Source organism: Condylura cristata, unplaced genomic scaffold (assembly GCF_000260355.1).
Source record: "Condylura cristata isolate star-nosed mole 26May11 unplaced genomic scaffold, ConCri1.0 scaffold00016, whole genome shotgun sequence".
NCBI classification, from domain to species: Eukaryota; Metazoa; Chordata; class Mammalia; order Eulipotyphla; family Talpidae; genus Condylura; species Condylura cristata.
This window is the reverse complement of record NW_004567117.1, coordinates 32,404,136-32,422,375: the sequence shown is the minus strand read 5'-3', so window position 1 is coordinate 32,422,375 and position 18,240 is coordinate 32,404,136. Positions and strand designations below refer to the sequence as shown.

The 18,240-nt window shown below is 48.7% G+C and overlaps 1 protein-coding gene across 3 annotated transcripts in view; it reads left to right on the top strand.

The window, feature by feature from the left end:
• The window catches only part of MRO (maestro), a 25,662-nt gene extending 9,297 nt beyond the window's left edge, over window positions 1–16,365 (top strand). Inside the window, exons 2-7 of one of the 3 annotated variants that reach the window (XM_012725940.1) lie at window positions 1,816–1,915; window positions 2,866–3,012; window positions 3,883–4,065; window positions 6,229–6,384; window positions 7,168–7,275; window positions 14,693–16,365. In XM_012725940.1, coding sequence (XP_012581394.1) covers window positions 1,820–1,915; window positions 2,866–3,012; window positions 3,883–4,065; window positions 6,229–6,384; window positions 7,168–7,275; window positions 14,693–14,695 — 693 coding nt within the window. In that variant the 5' untranslated portion in view covers window positions 1,816–1,819 and the 3' untranslated portion in view covers window positions 14,696–16,365. Of the gene's footprint in view, window positions 1–1,815; window positions 1,916–2,865; window positions 3,013–3,882; window positions 4,066–6,228; window positions 6,385–7,167; window positions 7,276–7,597; window positions 9,890–10,450; window positions 11,230–14,692 lie in introns of those variants that run through there. The other 2 variants (XM_012725939.1, XM_004683904.2) reach the window with 2 other exon arrangements.
• Window positions 16,366–18,240: the final 1,875 nt, after the last annotated feature.

Here is an 18,240-nt window from a genome sequence, read left to right as displayed (position 1 = left end):
TCAGATGTCACATTCTAGCAGGTTCTAGAAGCTTCTATTAAGAAGTGAGGAAGCTGGATCCTGACTTCCAAAGCCTGAGACCGCTGCTGTGCTGATTTGCAAGAGGAAGCCAGTCCAGAGGGTCAGAGCCTCCCCTGCTTTTCTCCTGGTGGAGAGAAGCATGAGTCTTGTGTCTCAGAACAGACACCAGCTGTTTTGTAATGAGGCCGTGAGTGAGTGGCCCTTAGCTTGAAGAATTGGCTCCCTCCCCCCTCAGCCTCCTTGGTTCCGATTTCAACCGTCCAACCAGAGGAGTGACAGGTCCTTTTGAAACATCAGATTGTGGTATGCAGAAAACCCCCAGAAAAATGCAACCATGGTTTTTTTTTTTTTTTGCCTCGCAATGAAAATATCAATCCTTTACTCTAGGAGAAAAATGACATACTCATACTCTGGTTTTTAAATGCAGTGATTCCCAAATGTACTTCCCAGATCAGCAGCATTCCAGTATCACTCGGGCACGCGCTCAGAATGCAGAGTATTGGGTTGACTTGGGCTGTAAAGAGTCGGAAACTCTGAGGGTCAGGTCTGGGAACCCGGGCTTTAACAAACCCTGCACGTGATCCCGATGCGCCTGCAGGTGTGAGGCCCGTGGGCTTAATAACAAAACCCATGGTCTTGCTGATTGGTGGGAGCATACATTTCTGGGGTTTTATCTGGGTGTCTTGTTGCAGAGATGAAGGGAGACCTGTTGATGAGAGAGGAGGAAGACATAGAGACTGGGGCTTTGGGGCGCAGAGGTGCTTGATAGACCACTCCCGTGTCTTCTGACTGAGAGCATTTCCCACCTGTGGGGTGGGGGTGGTGGGCAAAGATGGTGGAGCAGCTGTATCCTGTGCACCCCTCAGGCTGACAGTAAGATGCTCCAAGCAGAGCTGCTTAGCTGCGCTGGGTTCTGTCAGCCACCTGTACTTAGATAATTACCTGCCTGGGGTGGCCTCCTTGTCCCATTTTGCCCAGGACTGTCTTGGTGTTAGACTGAGCCCCATGTTCCCGCAGGTCTAGGCAAACTGAGATGGTTGGTCACTGGTCCCCTAGTTCAGTGCCTGCCCATTGGAATTACTTTGTGAGCTTACAAAATGACTGATGCCCGAGGCCACACCCGGAGGTGGGAAGACTTGGTCTCTCATTCACTTCAGGGAGAGGGAAAGCAAAGCCTTGAGCCTGCTGGGTCCTGATTCCTTTCAACGCAAAGCAATCTGGGTGCCAACCTGGCCTATTTTGGAGGAGGCCTGTTCTGCTCCCCCACAGACACAGTGGTCTGTAGGGCAGAATGGGGGTGGGGCAGCATGTCTTGCCCCCTACATTGATTCCTCTCCAGCTGCTTCAAGTGGCCCCTTATTTTTTTTTTTAAGATTTATTTATTTCTGCATACAGAACTAGCGTACAAGTCAGAAGTGCAGGGGCTGTGAGAGGATTCACCAGAGACAGAGTGGGGAGCAGAACAGGCCAACTGACAAAGTATACCACTGAGGGGAGCATAAGGTGAGACAGGAGAGGTCTGCTGTGCCATATGGGTCACTCCCTGGCCGGGGATCGAACTCACAATGAAACGGCTGCAGCCAGCATGCAGTGCTGCGTCCTAACCTGTTGCATCAGCAGGGAGGGCCCGGCCCCTTGTTTTTCTGTGTGACTGGCCCCTCACTGGCCCCGGCCTCAGGGGCACTGCCACCACCTGGGGTGACCCCAGTGCCAGGCTTTGTGTAATATTTGCTGAGGCTGTGGCTGAGGCTTCTAGGACATTGTGACTCATGAGATAATTTTTTTTTCTTTCAGTTCCATGGACCAAGCACAGAGAACCCTGGGCCAGCCCCCTTCTGTCCCCACCTCCCAGCCCAAGAAGAGAAGGACACAAATGATGTCTTTCTTTTCCAAGGTGTGACAACATTTTATGAACTGTCTGCTCCGGCTGTTTTGCCTCATTGTGCTTACCCGGCCTGTGGGCTTGGGTTCCTTTTTCTGAGAAAAGTTTGATGACAGTTCTTTAAACACAGTGTCTGTGGGGTGGCAAGAAGGTGTATTGCGAAGAGAGTTTACCTGGCCACTAATTTCATAAAAATATAGAGTGAACTGTAGTGAATAACAGTGATGAGCCTCGGTCATCCCTGGTCACCACTGCAGAGGTGCAGCGGGTGACCCTGTGGTTAAATTTCCACACAGGTACCTGCACCAGCGGCCCACTCATGCTCTTCCTGACCTAATTAGTGTGTGCCTCCCGGGTGGGGCTTCTTTCACGGACCCCGAAATATTTACAGATGTACTTTGTCCAAGGGCCGGGTGATGTTAAGATGAGCACTGAGAATTGAGCTTGGATTCAGGCACGTTGGCACCAGGGTGGGGCTGAATGGAAGGTTCTAGAGGGCCTGGAGGAGGAAGTGGAGAAAGCAAGTAAAGACCCTTGTTTCAGGATGGGGAAAAGCTAAGCTGGAAGAAGGCTCTTTCAGTGGGAGGCAGGGCAGCCTGCCTCATTCTGGGAGGGGTCCGCATTTGCACATCAACTTGCCAAGTCCCTTTCCTGTCCCCTCTCGCCAGCCCTGGCCCCCTGTGGCTCCCCAACCCTACCTCAGACCTACCTCAACATCAGCTCTGCTCTATTTTTCTTTACCTCTCTTTTCTTCTTTCTACCTTTCATTTTCTCTTCCTCCATCGGTTTCTTCACTATGTAGATCAAGCGAATCTATCCCCAGCAAAATCAAGTCTTTAGGAGGAGAAAGAAGGGGTAAGGTGGAGCAATAACACAGGCTCTTCTTTGGTGGGAGGGGCTGGGTTCAGGGCAACCCAGGTTCTGGATGCTTCTGCATCAGTTATCTTTGTCTCACCTCCCAGGCCTCTTGGAAACTGAGGTTCCAGAAGCAGGAGCCTCTGAAGAACACGTTTTTCATCTTGGCAGAAAGAGCCCGAGACCCCAGTGCTAAAAAGCGTCACATGGCCATGAGGGGCCTGGGGGCCATGGCCTGTGAGACCCCAGACAAGGTAGGAAGGGGGCGGCCTGGAGTCCCCAAGATCGGGACTGGGGGTGCTCCTGTAGTTTGCTCAATGCTGTGGGGCATGTCACCCCAGAGGTAGCAGCTGAAAGCAACAGGCATCCACTGTTTGCAGCCTCTTGGGGCCTGCAGCCCGGGGAGCGCTGTTCTGGTCCTCCAGCTTGCAGTCAGCGGTCAGTCCTTCCCGAAGCTCCGGCTGCTCTTCCAAGCTTATGTGGCCGTGGAAGGAGCCAGTTCCTGTTTTGTGGCTGGCAGGCTCCCTCAGCTCCAGAGACAGCTGACTTCTTTAAGGGAGTCTCACCCTCCTGTCTGCTCAGTCTGAGACAGTAGAAAGTAACCCTTGGAATGATTTCAGTCACTGCTGTCATATATGCTAGAAGCAAGTCACTGGTTCCTCCCACACCCCAGGAAAGGAGCTTGCATGAGACCATGATGCCATTAGGACATCATCAAACCTCATTATTCTCAGAATTGGGAAGCAGAGCTGCTGACAGGATTAACACAGAGCTGGACATCACCCCCTTTGTGTTTATTTCTAGTAATAAAAGCATACTTCTGTAGTAAGAGTACCTAGTTTCCCCCAGCCCGAGGTCCACCACCCTCCTACAAGAGCCCCACCAGGTGCGTCTACCCACAGGCCATGCTCCAGGGTGCTCCTCTCTTCTTCCAGCACTGACTTGGGCTCTCAGGTTAGGGAAATGGAAGCATCTGTACTTTGATGAGACCCAGTGTGACGCCCCGAGGAAGCCATGGTCTCTTAGTCCCAGCCCTGGGCCTTTAGATGGTTGGATGTAGAATTGCTGTTCAACCCAGGGGAGCAATTCCTGGGCTATTCATGCTTCTCCCACCTTGGCAACAGGTGAGGAAGTATAAGACCGTTGTTCTGGGCCTGCTGGTACACGGCTTGTATGACCCCATGAGCTCCGAAGTCATCCACGAGAGCATGAAGACGCTGACCATCCTCCTGAGCAAGAGCCAGGGCAAGGGCTTGGGCTCCTTCTTCATAGACATCACTCTTCAGACCAGGACCTTACTAGAGGATGTAAGTCGGGCAACTCAGCAAAAGTGGGGGTGATTCAAAACCCAGGTGGGATTAGAAACGTGAGCCCCGGGAGGGGTGCTGCTCTGGGCCAAGGCCGCTGGTATTCTCTTCTTTCTTGACAACACTTACTGAGAGACCCATCCCGAGCTGGGGCTTGTAGAGGCCATGAAGAAGTGTGGGCAGGATGCCAGCTTCAGCCCTCAGCGAGCATCCTTGTGATAGAAGCGTGACTGTGGACACAGGGTGACAATGTCAGCACGCGGGCAGTGTTCTCATCCAGTGTCATAGTGACAGCAGCACTGTGGCCCTTGCTGTATGCCAGGTACAGCCCCAGGTGTTTCCCGTGAGCTGCCTCACATACCCTTCGAAGTCACCTACGGGGCAGGCACCAGTACATCTCTTTATGGATGAGGAAAGCAAGGACATGAAACGTTAGGTAGCTTGCCCAGCTCCACAGAGCCAGGAAGTGGGTAGGAAGCCAGGCCTCCGGCTGCAGGGCCTGCATGCTTAACTACCAGGGGACCGGCCAGGCAGACTGGGCAAAAAGCGCACCGATTAGTTACACAGGGGAGGCTGTGGGGACTCTGGGAAGCCTCCTGTCACGCTGACCATTACCCTGCATTGACTGTGGAGAGGGTGGATTGACAGTAGCCAGTCACACACACGTGCCTGCCACAAACAGGCAGTCCTTCAGCTACACACACGCTTGTCCTAGTTACACACACTCACACACACAAGTAGCAGCCATGCAGAGCAGGAAACAGACCTTTTCTTCACTCACAGAGCATCTTGCATGAGGCCCCCACAACTCGCGCACAGCGAGGTCCGGATGCCCCACACAAAGACAGAGGCACCGGGAGCTCGTCCTGGGCCCTGGCGTGTGGCCTGTCGCCCGGGGTGATGAGACCCACTCCACTCTGCACCCTCAGGGGGTGGGCGAGGTCTCAGGTTAACTCTCCCCGGGCTGCTGTCCCTGACTGCCAGGACCATTCAGTTGTTTCCAGAAGCCCAGGCTGCTGTGATATTTCATCAGAGAGCCCTGGTCACGTGCAGCCCCACACACGCTGTGGGTGCTGTCTCCTGACTGTTTATACACCAAAGCTGAGTGTCACCACCTGCCCTCTGCTGTGCTGGTGACTGTCTGGCTCCGGCTGGGGGTGGGGCCTCACCTGTCTTTGTCGTCACACCTGGCCGTCACTCAGTGCTGACTGTCAGGTGCACCGTCAGGGGCTCGCGAGTTGAATTGTACGCATGCTCGTGCGCACACACACACAGACACACACACACGAGAACTGGTGATGAAAAGGCAGAACTACAGCTATTTCTATATATGTCACATATGCAAAAAAAATATTTAAGGACTTCCTAGATGCTCGGTGACCTTCAGTCTTGCTGAGTGTTTGTGACCCCAGATCTAGGACCCTTGCTGCTGGGCACGTTCTCCCAGCCTCCTTGCCTTTGCTTCTCCTGGTGACATTGATATGAAAATGCCTAAAGCAAGAGCCAGGAGGCTGGACCACCAGCCTGGTTCTGTTACCTGATGGAAATCCCTGGGTAATATCCTCCTAAAAGGGGGAGCCCTGGGCCTGACGCTCATCTCGGGAGAGGAAGAGAGGGTGGCTCCTGGGGGCAGAACAGCCATCACACTCAAGCTGGGAGGGCTGGTACAGAGGGAAGAAATGTAGTTGGCATTTCTGCTATAGATGGGAGGAACTCAGAGTGAAAGCAAGGGGAGAGAACCTGGTAAAAAATGTTGGGAGCAATAATAAACAGGGGAGGGGTCCAAAAAAAAAAAAAAGGACCTGCAATTTCAGTGTGTTTTGACATGGGAAGAGCTCCCAGACAGATGACCTGGTGGGAAGCCAAGGTGGAGGGCTGCGAGGGTGAGAAGGCTGAGACGGCAGCGTCCAAGGTGGCTTTTTCTTTTTTTGCCCTAATTTTCTGGCGGGCGATGCCTAAGACGGAACTTTGTTCACAGGGGAAGGGAGAAAAATTTGGAGAAGACGATTCCTGTTATTTGGAATCAACAGATGTATTCTGTCTCCCAAACATTAAGTAACACAAGAAAGCTGGGAGGTGGCGCCCCTCCCCCGCGGGGGGCTTTGGTGGCGGGTTGGGAATGACCCCGCTCGGCTCTGTTGTTTTGTTGACCGGAATCTGCAGGAGAACGACAGTCTGAGATATTCCGCTTTCGTCTTGTTTGGGCAACTGGCTGCGTTTGCTGGGCGGAAATGGAAGAAATTTTTCACCGGTCAAGTGAAGCAGACTCAAGATTCCCTGCTGATCCATTTACAGGATAGGAATCCCCAGGTGGCCAAGGTAAGCGGTGGGTGACTCTGGCCGCAAGTGTGTGAACTCTGCGCTTTTCCTAAAGGGAGCTGTGACGCAGCCTGGTTGACCCAGCGGCCAAACCCCAGTTGCTACTGGGTCAGCGATGGGCGTTAGCAGCATGTCGTGCGGATTCTGGAAAACGCGACTCCTCAGCCTAGTCTCCTTCTGAGCAAGCGCTATTTTCCAAGTGTTCCTGTCCCTCCCCCCCAACCCCAGCACCTGTCAGGGCTCGAGCCCTGGGTAGTGGAGGGCGGGGCAGAGGCGGCACGGAGGGAAGGTCTTTGGTCAGTCGTTGCTGCCCTGCGCTGAGCATGGACCTCCCACCCCTGGCTTCTCAGTTCCCTTTGAGCTTTGATTCCTGCCGCGGGGAAAGTGTGCTAAGGTGGGATGAGCCGCAGGCTGCTGGAATGGGACTGTATTAGTGTTTGGAGTCCCGTGGTGCAAAGGGTTGTCTTATCTTAATTTGTGCATTCATGCCCTGGGGTGGGGGTGGGGAGCGCACAGAGAGAGGGAATTAGGATTCAGAACTACTCTTGAGGAGACAATAACAAGAGTGCAGAAACCATAAAAGGTGCCCTCCCCCCAGCCTTAAATTATACTCACAGTCATTTCATAAGCATAAAGCCTTGTTTTCAGACATCCAACAAGTTACTTTCACCCTCCTAGTGCCCTTGAGACCTCATTACTCTGGGATGACCTTCCCGGCCCAGGATTATAAAACCCCGAACCCGATATGTTTTTCATGTTCGGACAGTAATATTCTTTCCTCAGGCTTGCAAGACTGCTTTTCGAGCCTGTTCTCCATATCTGCAGAAAAGGAAGGAGTACAGCTTTCAGAGTGAAGAAGATCAACGGAACCCTAAACTCAGCCGGCAGCTGGTGAGTGAAGGGGCAGGACAGGATGTCCCTGGGGGTTTACATAACACACTGGAGAATTAGCCCCAACTTCACCCGGGCCAGTGGCATCTCAGTGAAGCTGGCCCCATGATGTAGTGTAAGTCATAATCGCCTGGAGGATCGCGCAGACTGTGCATGACACAGACAGCTCCCACTTAGATCAGTGACCAGGCAAAGTTGTCCCCACGGTGAGATCTGCTATCCCTTGTCCTCATGCTCTGCATTGGGCAACTGTCTGCTCATTCTACAGTCAAGAGGCTTTGGGGAGCCTTCCCTCATGTGTACCTCTGCTAATTTCTTTCAGAGCCACTATCATCCAGAGCTCCTGCAGTTCTTCTACGCAAATAAAATTCTGTAAACACAGAGTAGCAGGAATGGTCCCACCCAAGCACACCCGAAGGGCTGACAGTCCTTCTTTTAACTCTTTGGATGCTTCTTTTTGTCTCTTGTGATTAATCTAGAAAAGGGGGTGTTGGGAGAGTGATGAATGGCAAAAATAATGCCGTGGAATTTGTATTATTATAGCCAAAGTAAATTCTAAGTTGCTCTTACATGTCCCACTTGTTCCCCATATAGGTTTGGCAAGAAAGTATATACTCCTTTAAAACATTGGCAGCCTATGTAGATTCTCAGCTTTTCCCTTCTTAAGTCCATCTCTGTCACCTTTTGTTGTGAATTTTATTTTTAATTACTGAGACTTAGAAGAATAAGTATTACCTTAACTATTTTTTACTGATTTTAGATATTTTGTTATTTGCTATCAAAACCTTTCCTTGGCAACACTTACTTCCAGGAGGTCAGAGTACAAGGAGGTGACATGACGGGGTATCTTTTACTCCTTCTCCTCAATAGTCATTACCACTAGATCATTCCAAGTAAGAACCAAGAGAAAGAAAAATTAATAAAGCATGTGTTGAAAGCCCTCAGGCCAATGGTAGCATATGGAATAATAATAGTAACATTGTGTATGTCTGAACACTGTCTTAGTGCTTTGCACGTCTTATTTAATATTTGTATGAGATAGGCATTTTTATTGTCCTCATTTTATTGAGTAGAAAATTTAGGCACGTGGAAATTAGGTAACTTGCCCAAAGTGGCCTGTCAGTGATGGAGCCAGAATTCTAGCCCATAGGTCCACCTTCTGGAGACTGTATTCAGTCACCATGCAACACATCATGGACGAATCAATGGCTGGTTAGAGATGTAAAAAAAACACAGAACAAAACAAGCAAATTCAAGTCCTCAGCTTCTTTCCTCATAGGAAAGTCAGTTTTGTTTTGCTTGTATTTGTATTAAGCATACGTTCCTTTTCATGAATTTATGTAAACTAAGTATACATTTTTATTAATCACCTCTTGGCTATTAAGTCATCAGCCCTATATTTTAATGATCAGACCTAGTTAAATGAGAGTGTCATGCAATCTCTTCATTCTCACACCTTCCCTCAATCAGATTGGTCCCAAGCTTCTATACAAATTCTGTTGTCACCACTGAATTTGCCATTCAGGCCCTGTCTGCATGCCATGTGTCCAGCTGTAGAAATGGAAAACACAATCAGCTCATAAAGTGGGAGGTGAGGAAGTGCCTGACTGTCAATCTGAGAAGCAGAAAGTCAGCTTTCTTCTCTAGCTCTCCAGAGGCATGAGGTGCATCCTAGGAGGCACAGGGTGTACGAGGTAGCAGAAGGGCCAGCAGGTGTGAATCAGAGTTCTCCCTGTTCTGAAGCTGGGGTGCAGCACAGGAGCCCCGAGGGACAGCATGGGAGCAGGTGGGGTGGTTCCGACCTGGGAGCCTCCTCTCTCTCCAGATGCTGGCCTGTTTGAAACTCAGTTGCTGGTGTGGTTTAAAATCAGATCAGTTCTTTCAAATGACCAGTCAGTGGTTAGAGAAACACGGCTGTATTTGGCTTGTTTTAAAGAAAGTGAAGGGAGTGAGGGGTAGGCAGGTTACTCGCTATTGAGTAGAAATAGCAGTGCATTTCTTACCCCTTTGCTGATGAAAATTGTGGCACATGCTCTTAGAGTGTCCCTGGATTACTGTTACTTTGGGACCCCAGTGAATCACACCTTTGGGCAATTAAGTGCCTGTCGTCCCCTCTCCTTGGGCCTAGATGCTTTGACCCTTAGAATGTGCTGGAAGTGTCACAGTGCCTGTACTGACTGGGCTGTGCTCTCAGGACCCTGGCAGCTTCCTCTGTTGCATTCAGGGGCACCAGCTGCCCTGTGAGATGTCAGGCCACTTGGGAAGGAAGGAGAATGTCTGTGATCCCCATATGGAAAGAAGACCAAACTAAGCACATAGAGTTTCCACATGGGGGAGGAAGACACCCAACAGTGATGTCTGGGGCCCACACACTGGACACAGCTGGCTCTGTGCAGGGGAGTCCCTGCACTCCCCTGTACAAGCTGACTCTGTAGCCTGTCCCAGGCCTTAGAATGTGAGCATGTAACCAGGTAACTGTTGTCAGTTGCTGACCTTCGGGTAGTCTGTCACTCAGCAGTGACTCACCAAGACAACTCCATGTTGTTTTTTCGGATAGTTTTGTTTTGCTGTTAGTAAGCCCTCTTTGAGACTGTACTCTAACAAGTCAGGTTATCACAGAATACAGTGGTGAAAGCCAAAGGACAAGACTTGCTTTTCTTTTGGTAGCTCGCTGTGTTGTCACAAGGGCCTAACACCACCAGGTGATAGAGAAGCATTTCTGAATGACTTCCTAGTTGCAAATTGTGGAGGAGATAAAAGCTAACTCTGGTTTACCATATGGACTCTCAGCATGGGCTCCTACTCTGCCTTGGCAACTCTTACTTCTGTTCCTGTCTTTGCTTCAGTCAAGTTTGACTCTTCTCTCTTCCCTATACAGTTCTGTGTTTGTGATATTTCCTTGCTTTAACTCTGTTCTTTCTTCTTTGAATCCCCATGCCCTCAACACACCCAGATACTCACCTGTGTGTGCGTGTGCACACACACACACTCACACACTTCACATGTATCTCTTACCCACACCTCAAGGCCTAGTTCAAATGCCTGATCCCCTAGTCTAGGGAAAACTTGCATCTCTGAATTCCCAGAACATTCTAGCAATCTTATGCCACTTAACATGTTTTATCTCATCTGAAAGATTATTTTTTACCTACATATCTTTTTTTTTTCCTGTTAGATTGAAGCTGCTGAAGGCAGGATCCTATCTTGTATATCTTTGTATCTCCCACATGACCTCAAAGGTACTCAGTAAGCACTCAGCAAATGAACTGGGGAGAAAAGAGTCAGAAAGTCATCTGAACCTATTACTCTGTGGGAGGAGCCTATTATGCAAATGAGATCCATCATACTCTATAGTTGATCTGCAGGTTACTGTTATGCTATGTATTTAAAGTTTGTCTTTCCTCACAAAGTGCTATCATGTTAAATGCTCAGTGGAGAAACAGAAATCTGGGTGCCTGTTTCATTTGGCTCAGGAGATGGGGTCTGTTTTCACGGGAGGAGAGACAAGAGGAAGACACAGAAAGTGAAGCTACCGGTGTGATCAGTATGGGCAACTTGTGTGAGCCAATTCTGTGGGATCCCAGACAGAAACGGCTTTAATTGAGGGAATGTTTCACACGTTATAAAACACACTGGGGTGTGTTTTCTAAAGAGCGAGAAACCAGCTGTATAGGATAGCCAGCAGATTGTGTAAATTGAGCAGATACCTATTTGTGCTTGTCTGCATTTTCCAAGTTTCCTGCTAGAGGTAGGTGTTACTTTTATAATCATAACATACACAGAGACACCCTCCTTTAAAACAAAAGGCAAATGCTTATCGGTGTGAAAGCTGTGCGTGGGAAGTCGGGGTGGTTATTGTTTACTCCCAGTAGTGTGTCCTTGCCTGTCCTTTGGTGATATTTTTGTTTTAACCTGTTGATGACATAACTGGTTGGTGACCAATAAAGTGACTTATGGTTGATTATGAGTTTACTTATGTTACATTCTTTCCTCTGACTGTAGGGTGTAAATCTTTTGTTCCTCTTTCATGTGCTAAAGGTTCTTAGGCAAACCTAAGCAGACGAGTACATGCAGCCCCATTTACTGAGCTGGGAGGGTGTGACATGCAAAACCTCCAGTTACTTACCGCATTGATCACAGGCCTCAAACCTGACATCTGAGATGCTTCACGACAGCCATCGACCTATAATTTTCCTTGACTCTCCCTGGTCTTCCTGTAACCGAACTCAACAGATCTGTTCTCTTGGTGGGCTGAATGAAAGAAGCAGGTGCACAGATGGAGGTGTAAATATGTAACCCCAGATGTATGCAGATATGTAAATGACTGACAACTTAGTTTAAAAAAAAATTTAAAGTAAAAACAAACAAGAGACACTGCCAAGATGCAGTGAATAAAGAACAAGTATTTATCTCCTTGTGACAAGGTAAGTAGAGAGCAAGAGCAGCGTTTCCAAAGACCCTGCCAGGGAGAGGGACAGTGAGGGGAAGGGCGTTGTTTGGGGTGGGAAGTTTTGCGGGAGCGCCTTGCCCCGTGGCTGCCTCCACTCCTCGCCAGCTCGGGCAGTCAGTCCTTCCCTTCAACTGGGAGATTCACAGAAAAACCTGCCTTCAGCGGCAAGTTGGCCATATACGTGAATTTTACATCTCACCTAGGGTTTATTTTTGAGCAAAAGGCTAACATGCAAGGTGACCTCTGCCTCGTGACCTGAGGAGAGGGATTATTTTTTTAACTCTTACTAGCCCTGTGCTCACAAGACTGCCTACATGATCCACTCTCCATTTCCTCGTTTCTGGCCATCATTTCCTGGGCTCATTCCAAATGCCCTTCTTCCTCAGCACTAGAACATAGCAGTTGGGAGGAACTGGCCCTAGAATTGAGCTCCCCTGGCTGGAATTCTGGCTCGCCCACTTCCCCATGTGACCCTGGGTAAGAGCCTACCAAAGGAAGCTTGGTTTGCTCCTCTGTGACATGGCCATAATGATCCAGCTTGTGGAGTTGCTATACTACAGAGATTCAGTCAGACAGCCCTGACCACGTGGCCCAGAGCTTGGCACTTAGAAGTTGCTCTGGAAATGACAGATAATTTTACTCCACTGTGCCAGCCAGCTCTCCAGATTTTGTTTCTTCTCTTCTTGACTCAGATCGCCAGAGAGGTCCATTCTGGCTTGTGGTTTGGGAATATGAGGGCCATTTTGATCCTCCCCAATGAGTGTTCTAAGGGGCAACTCTGCACCCTACTCCCCACCAAGTCCTCCAGTCTGTAGTTTTGAGCCTTGTCCACATGGCTGCTCAATAAAGAGAGGTTAGCTTGTTGAATTGCAAGCGCTGGTGCCTTGACCTTGCATGAATCAGAGCCCAGTATGTTTTGATAATCAGGGGAATCACAACCAAGTAACACCCAGCCGCTGTTTCCCTGGACTCTTGCAGAGGTGTTGTAAATGCTGAGAGCAGGAACAATGCCCCCTCAGCCTCCTGAGAGGGCTTAAGTGGGCTCTGTTCATTCGGTCCCAATAGCCTAACAGCTCCATTAATAATTCTGTGTTGTATCTGTTGAGTGATCTCTTGTTAATAATTAACGCCCCACCTTCTGTTTCTGAGTGTGACTGCTATAATCATGTTCCTTTCACACTAATGAATTTCCTTCAGCATTTTGCAAATGTTAACCAGGTAATGGTCCAAATGTCTCCCTGCAAGAAGAACATGTTTTTCAGATCTGTCGATCAGAGTTAAAACATCATTTCCTAAGCCACACAGCTGGAGGCATAGGCTCTACGTAGCAAAAGTGTGATCAGAAACCCAAAGCTTCGATGTGTGCGGCTGCATCTGCAGATGTGGCCTCCGAGGAGGAGAGGAAGGAGCTTGCTGCCCAGGCGCGACATCGTGAATGCTGGAAGGGCACGAGACTGGGCATCACAGGAGTCCGCCTTATCCCCTGCTGCTAGCTGGTAATGCCAGCAAGTCACATGAACTGTCAGAGCTTCAGTTTCTTCATCTATAAAACAGAGGGAGCCTTCCCATGTAGGGTATCCTGGTGAGCACATGAGACCATTGTGTAAGCTGTACAAGCTGCTTGAGATGAAGGGTTCTTATTTGCGTGGTAGCCACTTATGATCCGAGCTTATTTATACATTTATACACGGGGAAGCGGGGAGGGGCTATGAGGAGGGATGGTAATTAACACAGACTCCAACTTCAAAGGGTAGAACCAGTTTAAATGGAATCACTTAGGTCAAAGACAAAATGGAGACAGGCACTTAAAGGAAATTAGTGTCACCTTCCAGGGAATGTGCAGCTCTTCTCAGAATCAGCAGAGGACACCAGCCAATCTCCAAGGGCCAGGTCTGTTCCTGCCATCCCTGGACTTGCTTGCTCCCGACCCTGATGCAGATAAGAAAGACCACTGAACAACCAATCAGACAGAAAAAGGCCCTAATAGCTTCTGTATTTACCTACCCCCATTAAAAAAAAAAAACAAACCCTGAATCTGTGAGCAATTCAGGACTCCTGACCCTCAAAGCTGGAGGTGCCCAGCCTTGCAATAAAGTCATCTTTCTGCTTTGTTTTGTCCTGAGTGCAGAGTTTGGTTTTCACAAAAGTAACAAGCTATTGACATGCAAAAACCTTAAAAATATAAAATCAGTAAAATGAGGCCTGGCACAAGATTTTATATCAGGATGCTTTTCCAGATAACAGACACCCCTGTGGACTAAGGTTCAGGTTACAAGTTTAATGTGTATCTATTTTGTACAACTTAATCACACACACACTTTTTGGGTGTAATAAGAAGGAAAAAAAATCAGATTTTTTTGTGGAAAACTAGCACTCGTCCCTCAGATTTCTCTAACACAAGGTCAAGTTTAAGTCAAAGCAATCATGAGTCTGCTGGGAAAATGGAAGTGTTAATGTGTTTGGATTTAAACTACTAGCGTGACAATTAACATACTAACTAGGCCATTGTAAGTCAGAGAAGAGTAAACCTGGGTTTTCTGATGAGCTAGAAAGTCTACACAAATGTGTGGAGTGCTGGATTAACTCAAACTAGTAAACCTGTTTACAACTTTGTGAGCAAGTTCAATGGCCTATGCAAAATGTCATGACTCAAGGAAGCAAACAGTAGGTACAACTTCCTCTACTAAACATGAACTACTTGTTTCGATGGTTTACCTATATCATTTGCAAGTGTAACTTCTCTAACTATCACTAAACAAAGAATTTTATCATGAAGTAACTGAAATATGTGCAGTTAAATTGGTTTAATCGTTAAAGACTTTTGCCCTATCTAGATCTGTGTTTATACCTGGACCTAACCTGTTCTTATCTTTTCCAAGGAAAGTAATAGCTAATCCAGCACTTTGATTTCACAGATCTTTTTATTTTTATTAAATATCAATATGATTTAAACTTATGTGTCAATAGTGAAATCTGCCCGAGAGATCCAAGCCTGTAACTTCTGGTTTCACGAACAGTGGTGCAGGATCATCACCAGCTGGCTCAGAGGAAGGCCTTCCTTTCTTGGACGCTGCAAGGGAACTGTGTCTGCTGGAGGTCAGGCCACACTCTGGGAAGGAGCGGTGGAATCTTACACCCTGTGCTTCCAAGTATTTCTGTTGCAGCCCCTATTAATGGTCCTTGTCAGTGTTTTGGATTAACCTGTCCCTGCTTGTTACCCTCCAGTTATTGACACCCACAAAACTGCCAGCCAGTACCCTGCTTATAAAATCCCAACCAACCAATGCCCTGTTTCTCCTCTATCCCAGTGACCAACCTTCATTGTCCCCCAGCAGGTGTGTGGGTTCAGGCCACACACCTCCCCCATTGTGTGACTTGCAGTAAGTGTTCCTCCCTTGAAACCTGTTTTTGGCTCTTTCAAATGTGTGTGGGGTTAATTAATGAGAGCCACACAAAGACCCTTCAGAATCAGTAACATTTCTAGAATCCGAACCAGGGGGTGCAGCATATGGCTGGCAGTCAGCTCAGGGGCAGAGAGTGGGGCTTCAGGGCAGTTCCACTTCCTAAGTTCTTTAGGTGAGAGAAATGTCATTTTTCGGAGTTTGTGGGTTTGGATTGCGGGGTCCTTGGGTTCACTCTGAGAAAGATTTCCCCAGAGCTCCCTTTTCAGTGTCCTTTCTGTTCCTTCCCCTATCAAGAACATTTACTAGTGCTCTTCCCACCAGTGAAAACAACTGTCGATAGGTTTTTATGGGTGTGCATAAAACAATCATTAAACACACAGAACAAACTGGCAGCCACTTGCGTCTTTTCGAGCACCTCTTCCTCTCCGTTCTGCCTTTTCTGTGTGGAACACGTAGGGTTTATATGACTTCTGACATCTTGCAGAAGGGGGTGGTCAGCCAAGGGGGGGCTTCTCCGAAGGGAAGGTTTGGCTAGGCTGGGATTTTCCTATTGGGTATATGTGGCAAAGTGCTAGAATTTATTTCTGTTCTTGAAACTTAGCTCCTCCCTTCCCTTTATGGACATTAACCACCTCCAGGGGCCCATCAATCTCATTGCCTTGTACTTTTGGAAAACAACCCTTCCTTGGGGCAAGCTCTGTTTGTGAAACTTTATTACACAGCAACTCAGTCTCACACACCTGTGCTGGGCGACAATCACCCGCAGCCAGTCCCTGCAGGTTTGAAGGTTACCTGGAGAACTCCAAGCACATCCTGTGGCCCTGCTCCAGACCTCAACATTCTTGAGTAAAATCTATGGGGTGATGTGTGTGTAACTGCAGAGAGAGAGAAACTTCCAAATCATCAAGGAGTCAGCCTGTATTTCAGAGAGTGCTTGAAGATTCAGTGGAGCTGTTTTTAAACCATCTCCATCCTTCCTCAGTAAATAGCCTGGTCTAGTCAGGCTCCTTATTAGTTCTTCCTCCCTTTCTCTTCTTTTTTTCTGACACATTTATAAACTGACAACAACTTTTGGGCTCTAGAAATAAATCTCATCTCCAAGCCACCATGACATTCTTAAGAAATTGGGACTCTAAGAGATGAACAAGACATTTTGATGGCTTCGGGAAGATGTTCTGTATTAAGAAGTGCTGACCTGGCCCTCCCTGGTGGCACAGTGGGTTAAAGCACAACACTAAGAAGCTAAAGCCACTTCAGCATGAGTTCAATCCCCACCTGCCCTGGAGGTGACCCACATGGTACGGCAGACCTCTCCTGGCCCGCCCGCTGCTCCCCTCAGCAGTGTTCTTCATCAGTCTACCTGTTTTGCTCCCCACTCTGTCTTTGGTGAATCCTCTCACTGCCCCTGCACCTCTGACCTGTACCCCAGTTCTGTATGCAGAAATAAATAAATCTTTAAAAAAGAAAAAAAGAACTGCTGGTCTTTTCCTGGGAACCCCTCTAGGACGTGCTGCTGAAGATTCAGCGGCTCATCTGACTGGCCTGGCATGAGCCCTGTTGCTGCCTTAGCTGCTGCAGAATGTTCCTGGAGGAGCAGAGCTCTGTGTGTGAACGTGGCTCCAGCCAGAGGCAGCCCCCCCACCCCGCATGGAGAGGGAGGCTTCTTGACACTCCTCGGTCCCTGTACGGCCCTGTGACACCCCTCACTTCTCCCTCCTGGTCCCCAGGGGCCTCAGCCCTGGAGGTTGCACTGCCTCCTGCTGCTCTTAGCCTGCAGCTGTCAACCAGGGATCCAGAAGGGGAATTTCTAGTGTGGGGACCCTGAGCCGAGTGCACGGACCCCAGGCGAACCTCCTCTGTTGACCTGCTTGACTTTTCTCTATTTCAGTATCAACCATTAATTCCATATCGTGTAACAAGGGCCTTGACATCTGAGGCGGCAGAGCTGCTGGGTAATTACAGCGATGGCCACTGTGCAGCCGTGTGCTTCTGGGGTGCCTGCTGCAGAGGCTGCACCCCCCGTAGGTGCTTCCCAGTGACATCTGGTCTGCCCACAACATAGCAGAATTGAGCTTTGAATGTCAGCTGTGAAAAACAAGTGTAAAATATATTAATCATTGATATATTTCATATTGATTACTTTTTTAGGGTTTTATTTCACTTTCTTATTTTTTTCCTTTTTTATATCATTCTTCATTTTGTACATTTTCCATCTCAGTCATATTGATTACTTTTTGAAACGACAGTATTTAAGATACATGAGGTTAAATAAAAGGTATCCCATGCCACTTCGTTGCTTCCTTTTCTCTGTGCCTTAATAGGGCTTCTAGAACTTACAAATGGTGCAGTCCATGCTGGGGCTCACGTGCTTCTTTTCTTGGGCAGTGCTGTGCTAGGCGTGCTCACAGTCCAGGTAGGTGGGGAGAGGGCTTGAACCAGCCCGCCCCCACCCCCACCCCAGAAAGCATATTGGCTTTGGTAGGGCTCACTTGCTTCTGCTCAGAATCAGGGTGGCTCTGATGGGTAATGAGCTACCTCAACAGCCTCCTGCAGGGGATGAGCAAGGAGGCAGGTGGGAGGAGATAAAGGTGAAGTTAACCGTCCGCAGCAGCAGAAATGCCCAAACCTGGACGAGACAGCCTGAGTCCAGGTCCACGGGGGCTGCTAGAGGCTCTGAGCCAGGATTAGTAGGGCAAGAATAGACCTAAAAGCTCAACCCACGTGTCTCTCTGCCTCAGGGGAAATACCAGCTAAGCCCTCTTGGCAGCTAGGGGGATAGAACTAGGTTGAGGCTGGGTGCCCTTGGCAGTAGCTCTGTGACCTTGGACAAGTTACTGGGCCTCATGTTGCTGATTTTAACTGGAGAGAGGTGTGTTAGACACAGGCCCCCTCTGATACTCTGCATTGTGCTCTCTCCCATCTGACCTTTCATACTCTTAATTGTGTTTGCCCTCTGGGCAGAGTGACTGAGCACCCCAGTTTGCCTGGGATGAGGGCGCTTCCTGCGTCATGACATTTTCAGGGTTAAACTGGGACAGTGCTGGGCCACCTGGGGTGGTTGGTCCTGCTGCCTCTAGGGACAAAATTGGGACTAGAAAGGAAGTAGCTTTG